This window comes from Colias philodice, chromosome 20 (genome assembly GCF_061535455.1).
Source record: "Colias philodice isolate Cphi_HAF_F1 chromosome 20, ilColPhil1 Martin Lab GWU primary, whole genome shotgun sequence".
Lineage (NCBI taxonomy): Eukaryota > Metazoa > Arthropoda > Insecta > Lepidoptera > Pieridae > Colias > Colias philodice.
Window position 1 is genome coordinate 4,311,195 of NC_143105.1, and position 17,014 is coordinate 4,328,208.

At 32.5% G+C, this 17,014-nt stretch overlaps 1 protein-coding gene across 2 annotated transcripts; it reads right to left on the bottom strand.

Annotated features, from left to right (window-relative positions):
- Positions 1-148: 148 nt before the first annotated feature.
- Msh6 (DNA mismatch repair protein Msh6) lies at positions 149-14,064 on the bottom strand. Of its 2 annotated transcripts, none has more exons than XM_089707931.1 (20): positions 13,818-14,064; positions 13,279-13,428; positions 12,818-12,941; positions 12,241-12,421; positions 11,486-11,620; positions 11,057-11,192; positions 10,511-10,650; positions 9,991-10,125; positions 9,263-9,452; positions 7,429-7,536; positions 6,902-7,094; positions 6,323-6,478; positions 5,786-6,032; positions 5,311-5,466; positions 4,393-4,527; positions 3,763-3,984; positions 3,239-3,418; positions 2,604-2,781; positions 2,096-2,247; positions 149-669 (listed from the first exon to the last, which is right to left on the bottom strand). In XM_089707931.1, the coding sequence occupies exons 1-20, from the start codon at positions 13,963-13,965 to the stop codon at positions 400-402; spliced, it is 3,336 nt and encodes a 1,111-aa protein (XP_089564057.1). In that variant the 5' UTR covers positions 13,966-14,064; the 3' UTR covers positions 149-399. The 2 variants fall into 2 exon arrangements, with proteins under 2 accessions (XP_089564057.1, XP_089564056.1); XM_089707930.1 differs by having other exon boundaries at positions 12,818-12,944.
- Between the last annotated feature and the right edge of the window lie 2,950 nt (positions 14,065-17,014).

The window sequence follows — 17,014 nt, forward strand, 5'->3', positions numbered from 1 at the left end:
AATGAAAAATAAAGTAAAACAAAATGCAACTTAACATTAAAACGATTTTGTAAAACATTAACATGAAATTACAAATAATCAACCTACCAATTTAAAACAAACACTTAAATGTAATTTTTTTTAATTGTTTTAACCTTAGGGCTTAGAGTATTGTTTTAACAATATAACAGACATACATTCAAAACCTGTATTAAAAATTACGTATCATTTTGCTTGCTTTGCACTATTGTATCACATTTTAATAATTCAACCAAGTACAAAAAAGGTGTTCTTTCTATTCAGTAATGCATAGTGTTTCTTTCACAGTTTAAAATTTAAATACAACTTTATTCCAACATCACACAGTAAATATTTAATATGTATATTTTCATTTTTAAATCCGTTACAAGCCGAATCTTCCTATATAGTCAAGCCAGCAAGCATTTCCCTGACTCCAGGGCCCATTTTCATAACTTCCTTGAACGCTCTGACCACAGTTGCTTCTTTCTCCAATTCGTTAGCAATATTTCTTGCTCTACGGGTTATATCACTTGGGACTCCGGCTAATTTTGCTGCGTTGAAGCCATAGGACTTTGGACAAGCTCCGGGAGATAGTTTGTAAAGGAACGTTATTGTTTCTTCCGGGATTTGGTCCTCGTCGCTCGTGTCTTCCGTTTCAACCATGCATGCCTGCGAATTTTTGGAGATTAATATTATAAAGAGGTAAAGTTTGTATGTATGCTTCTTTTTATATTCTTAGGTAATCTTACGAAATACTGATGCAATCATGATTTTATACTATTTTGTCGGGGCATCGGCTAGTTGTAGAGTAGGGAAAATCTTTTGAGTGGATATAATTTTTTTTAATGTTTGCAAGTTGTGATGTTAACGAAGTAAATGCTGTACGTATTGTTACGGATAAGGCAAAAGGAGACGAATTTACTTGCTCGGGACTCACTAAGAGATCATTTTAAGAATACTGGTATCCTTACTGTACCATCACAGTATATATTTAATAATATTTTGCATGTACACAAAACTCAAACTCAAACATTCATTTATTCAATTAGACTACTATTTAGTAGCACTTTCGATTCGTCATTACATAAGTATTTTTAACATTTACCACCGATTCGGAAAGCAGTATCTACGGAGAAGAATCGGCAAGAAACTCCATAGTTGCTCTTTTAAATCATGTCAATATTACATAATATGTAACTTATATCTAACTACATAATAATATATCATAATATGCCAAAGAACTGTCCTGTGGTTTTTACGCGATAACCCTCCATGGGTCTTTATCGTCTATATATTCCTGAATACTGTAGTACGCTCTCTGAACTAGTACATTTTTTATATAAGTTTTAAATTTAGAACTACTAAACTCTTTAATATTGTGAGGAATTCTATTATATAAGCGTATACCTTGACCCATAAATGAATTTTTAACTTTAGCTAAAAGCTCTGACTTACACACAAGAGTAGGAGATAGACACGATTATGGCACAAGGAACAAGAATAGAATTGAAATGCCATTTTTCCGATTAGTTAAAGTTAAAAATTCATTTATGGGTCAAGGTATACGCTTATACAATAGAATTCCTCACAATATTAAAGAGTTTAGTATTTCTAAATTTAAAACTTACATAAAAAATGTACTAGTTCAGAGAGCGTACTACAGTATTCAGGAATATATGGACGATAAAGACCCATGGAGGGTTGTCGCGTAAAAACCACAGGACAGTTCTTTGGCATATTATGTAGTAAGATATAAGTTACATATTATGTAAATTTATTGACATTATTTAAAAGAGCAACTATGGAGTTTCTTGCCAATTCTTCTCCATAGATACTGCTTTCCGAATCGGTGGTAAATGTTAAAAATATTATGTAATGACGATTCGAAAGTGCTACTAAATAGTAGTCTAATTGAATAAATGAATGTTTGAGTTTGAGATAATCGTAAGACTTGAATCATTAGTTTACTTTAAAAAAATGTGAAGTAACTTTAGAATCGCCTATTTTGAAGTCGATTAAACATGTTTAACATTAGTGCGTGGAGAATATCACTGTATACACACGCACCGACACCAACACTGACACAGACACTAACCATGTGTGCGAGGCGCACGTGCGAGTGTGCGGCGAGGTGCCGCACGAGCGTGTGGTAGTGCGTGGAGAATATCACGCGGCAGGAACGTTCCGCTAGCTCCACGCACACGCCGCTAGCTATGGCTGTGCCGTCGTATGTGCTCGTACCGCGACCTGAAAAAAAAAATTATAAAATAAGTTACCGAGTTTAAAGTTCGCAGCTCATTAAAGTGCGCACAAATGAACCGCGGCAACCCGGCCGGCACACGCGCGCTACGTAGGTTGGGTTGCCGCGCCGCGACTCGAGCATTGCCGCGCTCATTGTATCGCAGCTTGTTATGGAATAGCCAATTCTCACACTACCACAATAAATCGTTGAGACACGATGCGTGGGTACAAATAAGTAAAAAATGAATATACCTAATACTGACTTGAAAATAAATAATAATAAATAGGTAATTCTTTATTTGGGTGTACACATTATTAATTTTAGCATTAGTAATTTTCACAAGAAATATCTAATTAATTACCTAATTCATCAAGTAACACCAAAGAATGCACAGTAGCATGTTTAACAATAGCAGCTGTCTCATTCATTTCAACAAGGAAAGTGGACTGTCCAGATAAAATGTCATCTGATGCTCCGAGACGGGTGAAAATGCGATCCACGAGGGAAAGTTCACACTCTTGCGCTGGTACATAGCTACCCTGGAAATAGAAACAACATCTTATTTAGTAGCACTGTATGAAACTTAAAATATATAGAAACGCAATTTCTGTCTTTTTTTGGTAATTTTTTATTTATTTATGTTTAACCACAGATAATATAATATTATACTGTTAAACTGAACAAGACCTATATTTGCGGATAAGTCACCAATAAGATATTTATTTTTTCCCGAAACTATTTGCCCATATCTATATATGTATCAAACTGAATTCATACCTAAAAATTCAACTACTCATATTTTAGAAGCGCTTTTGAATCGTTAAAATATACATAACATTTTAAATAACGTATCTCTCTCTACCCGGTACCATTACGGAAAGCAGCTCACAATAAACTTTAAATTACTCTTAACTCTTTTAAATTTATATTTTTTTAAATTATATATATATTAATAAGTACTCTTAACTCTACTTATCAATGATATTTATCACTTACCAAATGCGCCAAAACAGTAATCAACCCGACTTGTCTCATAAGCGTGGATTTCCCGCCCATATTAGGACCTGTCAATAACAACAGACTTGCGCCATCTTGTCCCAGGGCTGTGTCGTTTGGAATGAAATCTGTTACTATGGGAATGCAGGGGTGCCGACCTTCTGTTATATTTATGTAGGGCTGAAAAAGAAATAAATAATTCTAATTTATGTGACTTATTGTACTGTCATACCTGTATATGCTTAGGAATGTAAAATAATATAATATGTATAAGTATTAGGAATTATAGTGTGGATAGTTTCAAAACATCATCACTTGGTACTGTTTTAAATGCTTGACTTTTCATGCTTTGACACTTTCAAATTCACACAGATTATAATTATAATATTAAAAAAGTTATTGTCCCTGCTCAATAAAAATTTCACGAATACAGTGTGTATTGTTAAATATGATAAGATTTTGAATCGTTTCGCACGTTTTAAGTGAATTTTGATTACAAAATTGGTCAATTTTCTACAAAATACCTGTTTATCAGCATCAAAAGTGACGTTCGGCAAGCAAACATCCCCGCTCTGTTGCCTCGCGAACTCAGTGAAAGCCAGCAGTACATCTAGTATAGATAGACATTGTACTGCCATCGACCACTGGTTGTAGTGACTCGAGAACTTCTCGAATATTCTGCGGCTGAGATCTTTGAGCACGTTGCGTTTTTGTTCCTCTGCGGCTATCATTCGTGCTAGATATTCCTGTAGGAGTTAATAATACTAATTTTATTTGAAAAAATTGTATTAATGGATGTTACTCTTCAAACATATTGAACGGAATTTGATGAAAATATTCATTTATTTGGCAGAATAATACTAACTACAGTTTAAAAAGACTGGGAAATTTAGGTATGTACATATTAAAATAATAAAAGTTGTCAAGTAAATCGAAAATTTTTCGCAAAGCCAGCATATGCTGTAGAAACATAACATAAAGAGCATATAAAAATATTAAAAGAAATAATATTTTAATGATAATAGATGTAGATAATAATCCTAAAAGTTTATCACTCCTAAATCATGGAGAAATTATTATCAGCTTGTCTAATAAAATAGAGACCAAAACGTTTTGTAGAAAATAAATGAAACATATTTTCATATGAAATATACCTTAGTTTCGTCAGTAGAGAATCTCTTGTATCCTTTCCGTGCACTTTCAAAATGATAATCCGGACCAGCTTTGGACGCGGCATTTTGAGGAATTTCTAGTTGATAACGCTTTTTGTCCGTTCCTATGTATGTGATCTGAAAATATATTAAACACATACATTTACATGGACTGTGTGAGTGATAAAATAGTGTTTGCCCTATAAAATAAATAAATATTATAATTTATACTTTGTAGTTGAATGTTCCTGTGGAGATTTTTCGACGTGATCGAAATTCAGTCAGGAATGCTATTTTTATCTTAATATACTATTATAAAGGCGAAAGTTTGTATGGATGTATGGATGTATGGATGTATGGATGTTTGTTACTCTTTCACGTAAAAACTACTGAACCGATTACAATGAAATTTAGCACACATATAGAGGGTAACTTGGATTAACACATAGGATAGTTTTTATCCCGGAAATCCCACGGGAACGGGAACTATGCGGGTTTTCCTTTGCAAACGCGGGCGAAGCCGCGGGCGGAAATCTAGTAGTATCATAATCTAATAGACAAATATTAACATGTATAGAAGTTTTTAATATCCGTTTGTAGCTATATTAAACAAATTATTACTAGCAGTCAATATATTTCCTTAAAAAATTTCCAATGTAGTACTATTAATAAATAATAAATAAATCAATATTTCAGGACAATTTTCACACACGGCACAAATCTCATACTAAGCTTTCGCTTGTGTTATGGAAACCAGATGGCTGATAAACATACATATATAATTTTTAAATACATACATATATAGATATTTAACTCCCAGACACAGAGCAAACATCTATGTTCATCACACAAATATTTGCCCCGGGTGGGAATCGAACCCACAGAACCAAGCCAACCGGTCAGTATTGTCACAAAACTCACTCTGCACTTGAAATATTTCTCCTGTTCAGCGAGATACTCCTTTAGTTCTTCCTCTATCTCTTGTATTAGCTGCAAAGTATTGTCGTATTCTTGGTCTACACCAGCGCCGGGTAAGATTATGCCTTCTTTTTCAGCTTGCGCGTGGTTAAATGATTCCTAATGAAAAAATAAATATTATTTTTGGTCTTGTTTGGAAGTATAAATGGAATAGTGCAATAAAAATACAGGAAATTATTGCTTCCTAATTTTAAGAGAATAAAATGATGATAACTGATAAGCTTGAAGAAAAGATTCACAATTTTTCACTACATAATATGTTATAGTAGGTAAATATAATTAATATAAGTTAAGGTACCCTACCTACCTACTCAGTATATATTTTTATATGCACCATTTATTTACTAAGGTTAGGTCAATACCTGAGTTAACTCTCCTCTACAAAAAATGTAAAAAACAAATAATTATGTATACCTACCTTAAAAAATTTCAAAGTATCTCGATAATCCGGGAACTTTCCCTCCGGCCTGAACTGGGATATTCTTTTTAACAACACAGAGTCCAAATCAGCGAGCATTGAAGATAACTTTAGAGCTGCAGTAAAACCATTTAGTATGGATATGAAGTCTAAAACTTTCCGCTTTGAATATGTCTTTTCTTCGTAGAGAATTGCGCGCGAATCAGGATGCTGCTTTGATTTCTTCAAATTGCCTAACGCGTGAACCCTGAAATTATAATTAACTTAATAAATGGGAAATCTACGTAAGCACTTATATGATTTTTACACAACAAATTTCTTGATAGAAAACCCTGTCAAAAAAAAGGTATGTAAAAAATATATCCGTAAGAAATTATTCGGGAAATTAAATTAAAGGTACCGTCATATTTCAATGTAAAGGATATAGAGTAAAATACCAACTTTAGTAACGAAAGCATCAACATAACAGTAAAATAAGTATTCACATTCAATAATGAGTTTCCAGTACAATGCAATAAAAAAGCATAATATCCATACTTAGCCAACAATCTCTCCAAGTCAGGTAAAGCTGTCAATATGCTTTTAACCTCCTGACAGACATCTTGGTTTTCTATCAAAGTTTTAACGGCCTCTTGTCGTTCCTTGATCACTGTTAAATCGCTACTTGGCGAACATACCCATTGGTATAATAATCTGAAAAAAAATATTGTATTTACCCAGTTTACATAATATAATCATTTTATTTTGGAAACAGTATGAATAAAAAAGCGTTAAAGAATAAATAACGGGATAATTAAAGGCGCAAAATTGTTTAAAAATTGTTCAAAAACGGCACACTAGCGAAATTACGAATTTATGTCACAGTGTGATGGCATGATTCAACTATTGCGAGCGAAAAAGAGACAACGGGATTAAAATATGGCTTATAAGCTACAATTCGACCAGCTACTTCGAGATCGCCAATAACCTATCTACACCTTTTTACATATAAATATCATATATCATAATACAGCTATTTCTTTATAATTAAATCAATCATTCCCATTTCTTTATAATTAAATCAATCATTCTCAAAATCTTGTCTATAATAAAAAAAAAATTACTAAGAAATCTTACCGTTTTCCCATAGGAGTGGAGCAGAAATTCAGTTTATCATACAAACAGCCTTCATCTTGTACAATTCTCAGATTCCTTAGTGTAATAGCATCTAACACCATGGTAGTGCCTCCAGTCCATTTATTATTTTCCTTTTCACATATTGTTGTGTTTAACACGTCTGGAGGCGTGTATTCAGAATATTGGGCCATTCCTAGAAATTATTTTGGTGATAAACATAATATTTGAAAAAAGTAAAGTATAATTGGCAAACATTAATATATAATAAAAGTTGTCTGAAGTAAAACTCTGCCCACGCGTCTGTTAGGCAGAGGTTTTTATGAGTGCATAAAAAAGTTTTTGAACTAAACTACGATGGAATAAGGTGTTAATTTGAATTATTTTATTTAAATTATGTTTGCAAGTTGCAATATTAAAAAAATACATTTCAGATACAGATACAATACGATAAAAGTAATGATCTTACCATTTTAACTTATACCCAAATTTATAATAACACAACCAAAATTTATGTTGTAAAAACTTACCCAATATCTGAATATCGAGCAGGCAATCTGAGAGGAATGCAACACAGCCACCAAGTGCTTTAATAGCTAAGTACTTATTACTGGCTGGAGTAAGGCCTAGTACATCACCTAAAATAAAATTATAAATAGGTAATTTATTTTTTTTATAAAACATATTTTCTATAAAAATTAAGAGTAGAATTTTTGTCGCTTTCTTTATTGAAGTGAAACTTCTTTATCGGGGTTGGAAAAAAATTTAGTGTAACATTTTTTCGTTACGCGTGACATTTTTCCGTTACGCGCCATCTTTTTCTTATCTTATCGCGTGATTCGACGTATTTCTGTAAAGTTGCATAGTAAATTATTTTTTTGAAAAATACGGTCATAAAGAAGTTTCACTTCTTACACATCAACAAAAAGATCAGTGGTTTATATCACTAACAAAATTTAAACTTATATGCTAGAGGTACTAGAAATTCTAATTGAAATTTTCTCTCAAATCATAGTATCCACACATTGCGCATAATAGACTTAAAAATATATCCTCCTAAGGACCAATGGCCTCATATAAGTACATAAACACCATCACCATTACAACCCAAAGCACCAAAAAGTTTTAACTAAATTACCAACCACCGTCCTCATCCGATGACAAAATCGAAAATTCGAAATATCTTAAAAAATACCGCGCTTTTCTGCCTATGATCACTGTGTAACGCGATTGGCTGAATTGAACTATTAGGTTTGGTAGGTAAATGGGTTATCCAATCACAGAATTTTAAAATACTTTAGTTAAAGTTTTTAAAATGGCTGGTAAACGTAACAGAGGTAAGTTAAATCGTTAATTATCATATTAATCACTCACTTGATTTTCATTTGGTATTGAAAAATAAATAGTAAAAACAATACAGGAACGTATTTTAATTAAATTTAACGAAACAATTCATATTGTATTTTTTAAATTCACGGATAATTTTTATGTGATCATGTGAGAACATTGGTCGTTACTTACAATATTATTTTAATTTTTTTTGTACTCAGTTGAAGACATTGGTAGTCAATGACTATAAAACATTTAATTAGTTAATAATTTATTTTGTTGTTTTACAGTAATTTTGAGTATAATTGTCCTGTTTTATGATTATAATTTATTTAAACTGTCAACAGGAATTACTATTTCAATCAAAATAAACAGTTATCTTCCTTATTTTTTCAGTTATTCGTGACGATAATATTATCATCGATTTCCTAGCCGACTGACGGAGATTTTATTCCTAGTGATGAAGACTTAGGAGACCCACCATTTGTTTCCAAATCGATTTTTAGTTAGCTCATTGATATTTCAAGTTCCTAATATTGTACTTCCAATGTTTTTATTTCTTTTTTTAACATATGTTCAGATAGTTTAGATATTTTATTACCTAATATGTAGTAAACTTACACATTTAGAATTTAAGAAAAACTGTTTTTAATTCTTTTGTATACTTTTTAGAGATTATTGTATGGTCTCATATGTTATAACATAAGTAAATAAAAAAATCTACAAGTAAAACCTAATTTTAATAAAAAAATTTTTGGATTCACTTAGGTCTGATGTGATCACATGGGAACAAAATAAATCGAGTTTTTTTTTTTCAGAAATGTATTCTATAAGCTATATTTTACACAGATAAAAAATCCCACAAGTAAATTTTAACTCTAACAATAAAAAAAACAAAAAAATACCATTGGGTGGCAGGTCTGTTGTATTTTTATGTACTCAGGTGAGAACAATGGGTGGTAATGCAGAATAGGATTTTTTTAGCTTGGTCCTTAGGAGGATAAAATTATTTTTACCATCTCTCAATCAACTTACCTTCATACAAAAACGGTTTCAGTCCCTCCGGCCATTCACCATTATCATTAGTTTTATAATGTTCCTCCGCTAATGTTTTTAATATTTTCTCCGGAGGCGCCATGTTTTGTGCCTCCCGCCTTGCGCTATGACAGTGTGTGGATATTAACTTGCTTGTACGGGCGGTACATGATTTGCGATCGTAGACTATCTAAAAGTGAACATTTATTTATCTAATTAATTTAATTTTTTTTTGGTGGTTGTAAACAAGGTTTAAAAATTATTTATTCAAAATGTTCAAACACCAAAAACGTTGTTTTAGACTAAAGTTTAAATACTTCATACAACAAATCGCCATCAATATATTTTCTAAATACATATTGAACTACTCAACCAATTTTGATAATTATAATTATACAAATATACATAAAATTAATGTTTAAATCTATGTGTAAACTACAAAATATACTTTATTAAATCTAAAAAATGAAATATTTGTTTAAACTATTCCATGAATGTTAAAATCATCCTTAAACAATATGAATTCTGAAATATTCCTATAATCTATATATATAAAAGAAAGTCGTGTTAGTTACTCCACTTATAACTCAAGAACGGCTGAACCGATTTAGCTGAAAATTGTTAGGGAGGTAGTTTAGAGCCAGGAGAAGGACATAGGATACTAAATATGTACCACGGGCGAAGCCGGGGCGGACCAATAGTTATAACTATAAAACAAATCATATTACCAAAGCAGGTGGAAAATGCGCAAGCGTAGTTAGCAATCTCGATGAATGCTTATCATCTTTGAACTGCCCCATGTGGAACAGCCCTATTGACGTGTCCACGAAACACACGCCGTATGTGCTGCAGCCATTTGATTCCTGAAATTGAGCTCAAATAAATAGAATATCTAGTGACAGATATTCCACAAAAGTATCATTTTGTGGACCAAGTGTACTTACAATTACATCATAAAAAAGTAATAAAGTAAAAACATAATCATATTTTGTCATAACAATGAATAGACTTCTATTTTCTTGTTTGCTAATTTAATCTTATATATTAGCATCAAGGATATGCATAAATCTCTTCTATAAATCATATACCAAATTAAAAAATTGCAAATATAAGTTTTATAGAATGAAAAGATGAATATAATATACAACACTATAAATATATTAAATTTTCACTATACATATTACACTTATTTCCAAATGAATAATATGCAGTATGCACTACACACCAATAAAGACTAATTAACGATACCTCTTCAGCTATAGCCATTAGGTATGGAGAAGTGGATTCCGCAGGTCCATTATCTTGCAGACCGCATACTTGCGCCCCACGAACTGACACTTGGCATATCTCGCGACGCACCACTTTGTCGTTCTTGCTCTTTAAGTTTTCTGCCAAAATTATATTATTGGAAATAAGTTGCGAATCGAGTAAAAATAAAAAATATTTATAAAAACATTTCAATATGATACAGGAAGATTTATTTTTCCAATGTCAAACAATTCTGTTTGTTGCATAGATTTGTGAATTTATTGCCCACATGTATTCTCGTGTGGTACCCAAATAAAAATACTTAATATTCCATTTTCAGCTATAATACTAACTTAACTATAATACTACAGTACAGCTTTAACTACCATATTAAAGTAAAATGACTCTTCAATTTATAGATTAAATAGATTATTTAAGTGAAATAGAAATATCAATATTGAAATCAGCGATACTCTTGCAAAGAGCATCCACAAACAAGATTTTTTTACATAATTTAATTAATTTTATAATAAACAAGATATTTACCTTTCTTACACCTATCCTGCATCATTTCAGGGGTCTCCGTTTGTTCAACGCGCGCCACTTTATATCCCTTCGATACTAGAGTGGATGCCATTCTCGCGTAAGCACTCTCTGGGAAGCCCGAGTGAGCGAATTCACCCTGAAAATATTATTATAATATTTAATTCTTTTCTATTGACATACAACTATACTCACAAGTCACAATCATCTACTGAAATGTGGCAAAAAAATAACGGCTTATTTCATTGCAATAAAGTAGAAAGTTGTTCATTAAAAAACTCTGCCCAAACTACCAAACTTGGTAACTAAAAACTCATGTAGGCAGAGTTTTGCTTTGGACAATTTTAGAGTGTTATTTTGTGTCTAGTTTTGTATATAATATTTTAATACTTATCCATTTTACAAAAAGAATTCAATAAATCCAATGTTTACCTTCATATAAGAAAATCCAAGTTCATTAACACCAACAGCAGCATCCATGTGATACAACTCATAGAATTTACCAACTTTGAAGAAAAGAACACAATCATAGTGAGCCGACTTCAACTCCCACCACTGTCTATGTGCCTGTAAAATAGCAAATTTGAAATTTATTAGTAAATAAAAGATTTAAATGGTATTTAAATGTGTTTTTTATTCTCTCACTATAAAACTTTATAAATTATAACAAGCTTGATACTAGCATAATTTGTTTTACTTTTTTTTTGCAATTCAGTATCTCAATCTATCACTTGCAGACATTGACATTACAATCATTACATCTATAATATAAAAATGAATCGCAAAATGTGTTGGTAAGCGCATAACTCGAGAACGGTTGAACCGATTTCGATAATTCTTTTTTTATTATATTCCTTGAAGTACGAGGATGATTCTTATGTAGAGAAAACGTAAACATGTACCACGGGCGAAGCCGGGGCGGACCGCTAGTAATAAAATAAAAATGAATCGCAAAATATGTTGGTAAGCGCAAAACTCGAGAACGGCTGAACCGATTTCGATAATTCTTTTTTTATTATATTCCTTGAAGTACGAGGATGGTTCTCATGTAGAGAAAACGTAAATATTATGTACCACGGGCGAAGCCGGGGCGGACCGCTAGTCATTACATAAAAAATATAGGCTAGGTAAGAAATGTAATCATTTCTTATCAGCCTATGTTTATTTCGTAACAAAATAATACATACTGGTGTTTGCTTCTTCATAAATTCCTGAGGAACATACAGTGTAGTTGGATCATACTCGGGGTCATCTGGCCGCCTTTTCTGTGCATCTCTTATCTTATCTGGTTTCAGCCAGTCTAACTTGCAATGTGTCCAGTCACCATCTTCAATAGGTGATACTTCTTGTGGTTCCGACTTAGGAGCTCTGGAATGTTTATTACTTTTTACTTAGTTTATTTGTAGTATAGTTAATAATAGCGTAATATAGTAAAATCAATAGAATTTATTCAGTCATTCTTGAATAAGAATTTGTGTAGCTATCACTACTTTCGTTTATAAAATATGTTTTTTTTTGTTGTTTCTTCAATAACTACAATTTGTCTCCTTGGGGGACATTCAGCAGTATGCTTTACAACAGTAATACAATATGTCACCAAAAATTTTAAATACCATAATCTCATTATAATCTATTGAAAAACTGGTCCCTAATATATTGATTACAAAGTAACACATTATTTTATCAGTAGATAATAATCTGTTTATGTGCAACCATTAAAATGTTAAATTGTGAAATATGCATTTTTGCTCTATGGTGACTTACACATAATCATTTTCCTTTTTCTTATTCTTACTGCCTTTTGGGGATTGGCCTGGTTCATACTTAAAACTATCTTGTAGTTTCTTCTCAAATGTTGTTTTCTGTTTTGGTGAAGGGTTTTTATTGTCTACTGAAACATATGTATCAAAATTTTACCAGGTGAAACAACAGGTTAAAATGTAAAATGGTAATGGCAAGTTAAGAATTGGGATGATAATCATTAATCTTTTATTTAAATTATTTTAATAAAATTATTATAAAACTTTAAGCAGTTTTTATTTATTCATTTAACACTTTATTGTGCAATAAAGCAGGTACATAAAATAACAATTTACAATAAACAAAAGCACAAAGGGCGGCCTTATCACTATGCAGTGATTTCTGCCAGGCAACCACGGGGAGAAGGCAAAGAAGCGAGATAATAAATTGAGAAACAGAATAAAAAAAAAACAAAATTAAGTTACCTTTATTTTCAGCATCAGAATCATCTGAATCCAAGGGGTTGAGGCGAACTCTCTTTTTCTTTTTAGGAGCAATGGGAGAACCATCAGAATCATCATATGTTTCTTTACTTACATCTGGTGAAGGTGTTGCTTGTCTTTCCCGTTTTTTAGCTGTTAATGGAGAAGTTACAAACTGTAGAATATGAAAAGTGTAAAAATGTTGAAATTTCTGAAAACTTCAATATGTCACAAGAAAAGAAACCATCCCTATATTTCTGTATAAATATTATTAATAAACTAACTACCCTAGCAGACGTTGTTCTGCCCAATTGCCCCTTTTCTGTGATTTCCCACCTTAAGAACCTTGATTGTGGCTTTGTATAATAAAATAGCGGAATTAGTTGAGCCCTTTACGTATTCTTATTACAGAGCGATGATATGTACGCATATACATGCTTCTATATCTTACAGTCTTTTGATTTCTAACCTTATGTAATATCATAAAACATAGATTTAAAATTATTGTTCAAAGACTTACAATATAAAATCACCATACTTACTTTCAATTTTACATTCTTGTTCGCCTATCTCCGAGGATATTAATTTTGTCTGTTCTTCGTTGGGTTTTGGCTTTTTATTACTAGGTGGTGTTTTAGTGAAGTAACTGAATAGCGTATTAGCTTGTGCTGTACTGTTACGTTTAGACATAGCTATGATATTCTGATTGCAATTATAGTATTAATTAAACAATAACAAAGAAAAATTAGTTTCGAACAAACTACCGGCTTTTTGGCGCAAGATTTGACATTGAAAACTGTACCCAGTTAAGCGTCTAAAGCGTCTTATTCACGGTCAATCCCCGACGTACGTCGGCTCAAGGCCGCGGTGCTGGATGTATCCTACTGACGATCGTGCGCGCATCAAGCATGGCTAGGGTTGCCAACTTTTATTTGAAGAAATAGAGTATATCTGATTTTAAAGGAGGTAAATAAAGAGTAAATAAATATTTTTAAAAATGTATTTTTTTGTACTTTTTGCAGTAACTAAGAATTTTTCATTATTTTTAAATGAATTATATGAATCCAAACATTCCAAATCTAAATTTATATATTTCAAGAGCTCATTTTTAATTAATTTTTAATGAAGCTCGGTTTCTCTCTTCCCGCCACTTCACATTCATGACCGAAAAGACTCTTTCAGTAAATGCTAAAGTGGCGGGAACAGAGAGTATATAGCTAATCATTTTTTTTTAAACAAACAAATAATTCGTCAAGATATTTTTTTTTAAATAAATTGCCATTTTTCTGCAGTGGACTTTTGCATAAAATCTGTGTTATTCAACAATTCGCCTTGGTGTTCTTTTAAAATAATAACTTCTGAATATAAACTGTCCATGTGTACAAGGTTGATCCAAAACTCAAAAGTAATGATAATTGGGATTTCCTGTGTACATAAAAATCAAAAATAACCGTTTCTTGCTTATTGCAAACTTCTTGCAAAAAAATCATATCAATAGGCCACGTTTCCAAGTATTTACATTAATTTCTGTTGGCAACACTAATCTGCTGTACGTCCGCGCTATTCACTGTCCATCTGCACGACGTTCGCGGTGGTGGGGGTGCTTGCTGGATGAAAAGTTGGTCGTGCACATCCAGCAAGATAATAATAATAATTATTGACGTACGTCAACGCTATTCACTGTCGTTTTGCGTCGTGCATCGTGTATGACCTTGGCGGGACGTACGTCAAGATGGACCGTAAATAAGACGCTTTATTTACGGTCCATCTTGACGTACGTCCCGCCAAGGTCATACACGATGCACGACGCAAAACGACAGTGAATAGCGTTGACGTACGTCAATAATTATTAAGGCTTTGTCAGACAGGACGCGTACTTAGCGCGCGTCAGAGCGTTAAGTTGACGCCGCGATATGACGCTAAGGTGTGTTCTACTACCATCGTAGAATACCGTCAAACAGAGCGCCGGCGCTAGCAGTACGCAACGCTCTGTCGCGGCGTTAGGACGCTTTAACGTCGGGTGTTGTATTTTTTTACAAATTTTATTTTAGCGTCGGAGTTAATAGGCGTAAAATAATTATAAAATACTGCATAATGACCGAAAATTTGATAGAATTGGTTAGAAAATATCCATGCTTATATAATACGAAGGATAGTTCATATAAACTATAAAGATATATCAATGAAGGCAAAATTGTGGGCACAAATCGGAGAAGAAATTAATGAAACTGGTAAGTAAAAAATTCTTCCGACTCCGGAGTTAATATCGCTGTACCTTGTTTTGTTCGTAAGTAATAATTATGTAAACAACATGCAGCTTTAATAATATCAATTGCTGTGTCCTAACGCGCGCTAAAGCGTTCTGTTTGACGAAGCCTCGCGCGACGTTAAAACAGGACGCTGTAGCGCTACTACGCAGCGCTAAATTACGCGTCCTATCTGACAAAGCCTTTATTATTATCTTGCTGGATGTGCACGACCAACTTTTCATCCAGCAAGCACCCCCACCACCGCGAACGTCGTGCAGATGGACAGTGAATAGCGCGGACGTACAGCAGATTAGTGTTGCCAACAGAAATTAATGTAAACGTAGTGATTATATCCTCTTTGGTAAATACTTGGAAACGTGGCCTATTGATATGATTTTTTTGTGATAACTTAGTGAGTACATGAGCAAGCAAGAAACGGTTATTTTTGATTTTTATGTACACAGGAAATCCCAATTATCATTACTTTTGGATCAACCTTGTACACATGGACAGTTTATATTCAGAAGTTATTATTTTAAAAGAACTCCAAGGCGAATTGTTGAATAACACAGATTTTATGCAAAAGTCCACTGCAGAAAAATGGCAATTTATTTAAAAAAAATATCTTGACGAATTTGTTTGTTTAAAAAAAAATGATTAGCTATATACTCTCTGTTCCCGCCACTTTAGCATTTACTGAAAGAGTCTTTTCGGTCATGAATGTGAAGTGGCGGGAAGAGAGAAACCGAGCTTCATTAAAAATTAATTTAAAATGAGCTCTTGAAATATATAAATTTAGATTTGGAATGTTTGGATTCATATACATTCATTTAAAAATAATGAAAAATTCTTAGTTACTGCAAAAAGTACAAAAAAATACATTTTTAAAAATGTTTATTTACTCTTTATTTACCTCCTTTAAAATCAGATATACTCTATATCTTCAAATAAAAGTTGGCAACCCTAGCCATGCTTGATGCGCGCACGATCGTCAGTAGGATACATCCAGCACCGCGGCCTTGAGCCGACGTACGTCGGGGATTGACCGTGAATAAGACGCTTTACCAATACCCTGTACCACTGACAAGTGACAGACGAATGTCATATCATAGACAATACACATAAAAATGCACAGAGTAAGATAAATCACAGATAAATAAAGGACGCGCCACAAAAGGCCTCCCATACACAGTCCTTTTACCTGACAGCGCCCAAAATAAATTAGTAATATTGGCAACACCAATAATACTAAAATCGCGATCAAGAAAAAATAATAATAAATCAAATACATAAAAAAAAAAATAGAAAATACCCTGGATTTATTCATTTGCGCTTAAAATATTTAAAAGTTACAACATATCTAAGAAAGATAACAATTATGGCGTTGTAAGATAATGTATTAATATTTTAACAGTGGTTATATTATAATATAGTACCCATTGTAGATTTGGTAATTTCAGTGAGTTGAGTGTGAATAATTTAAAGAGATT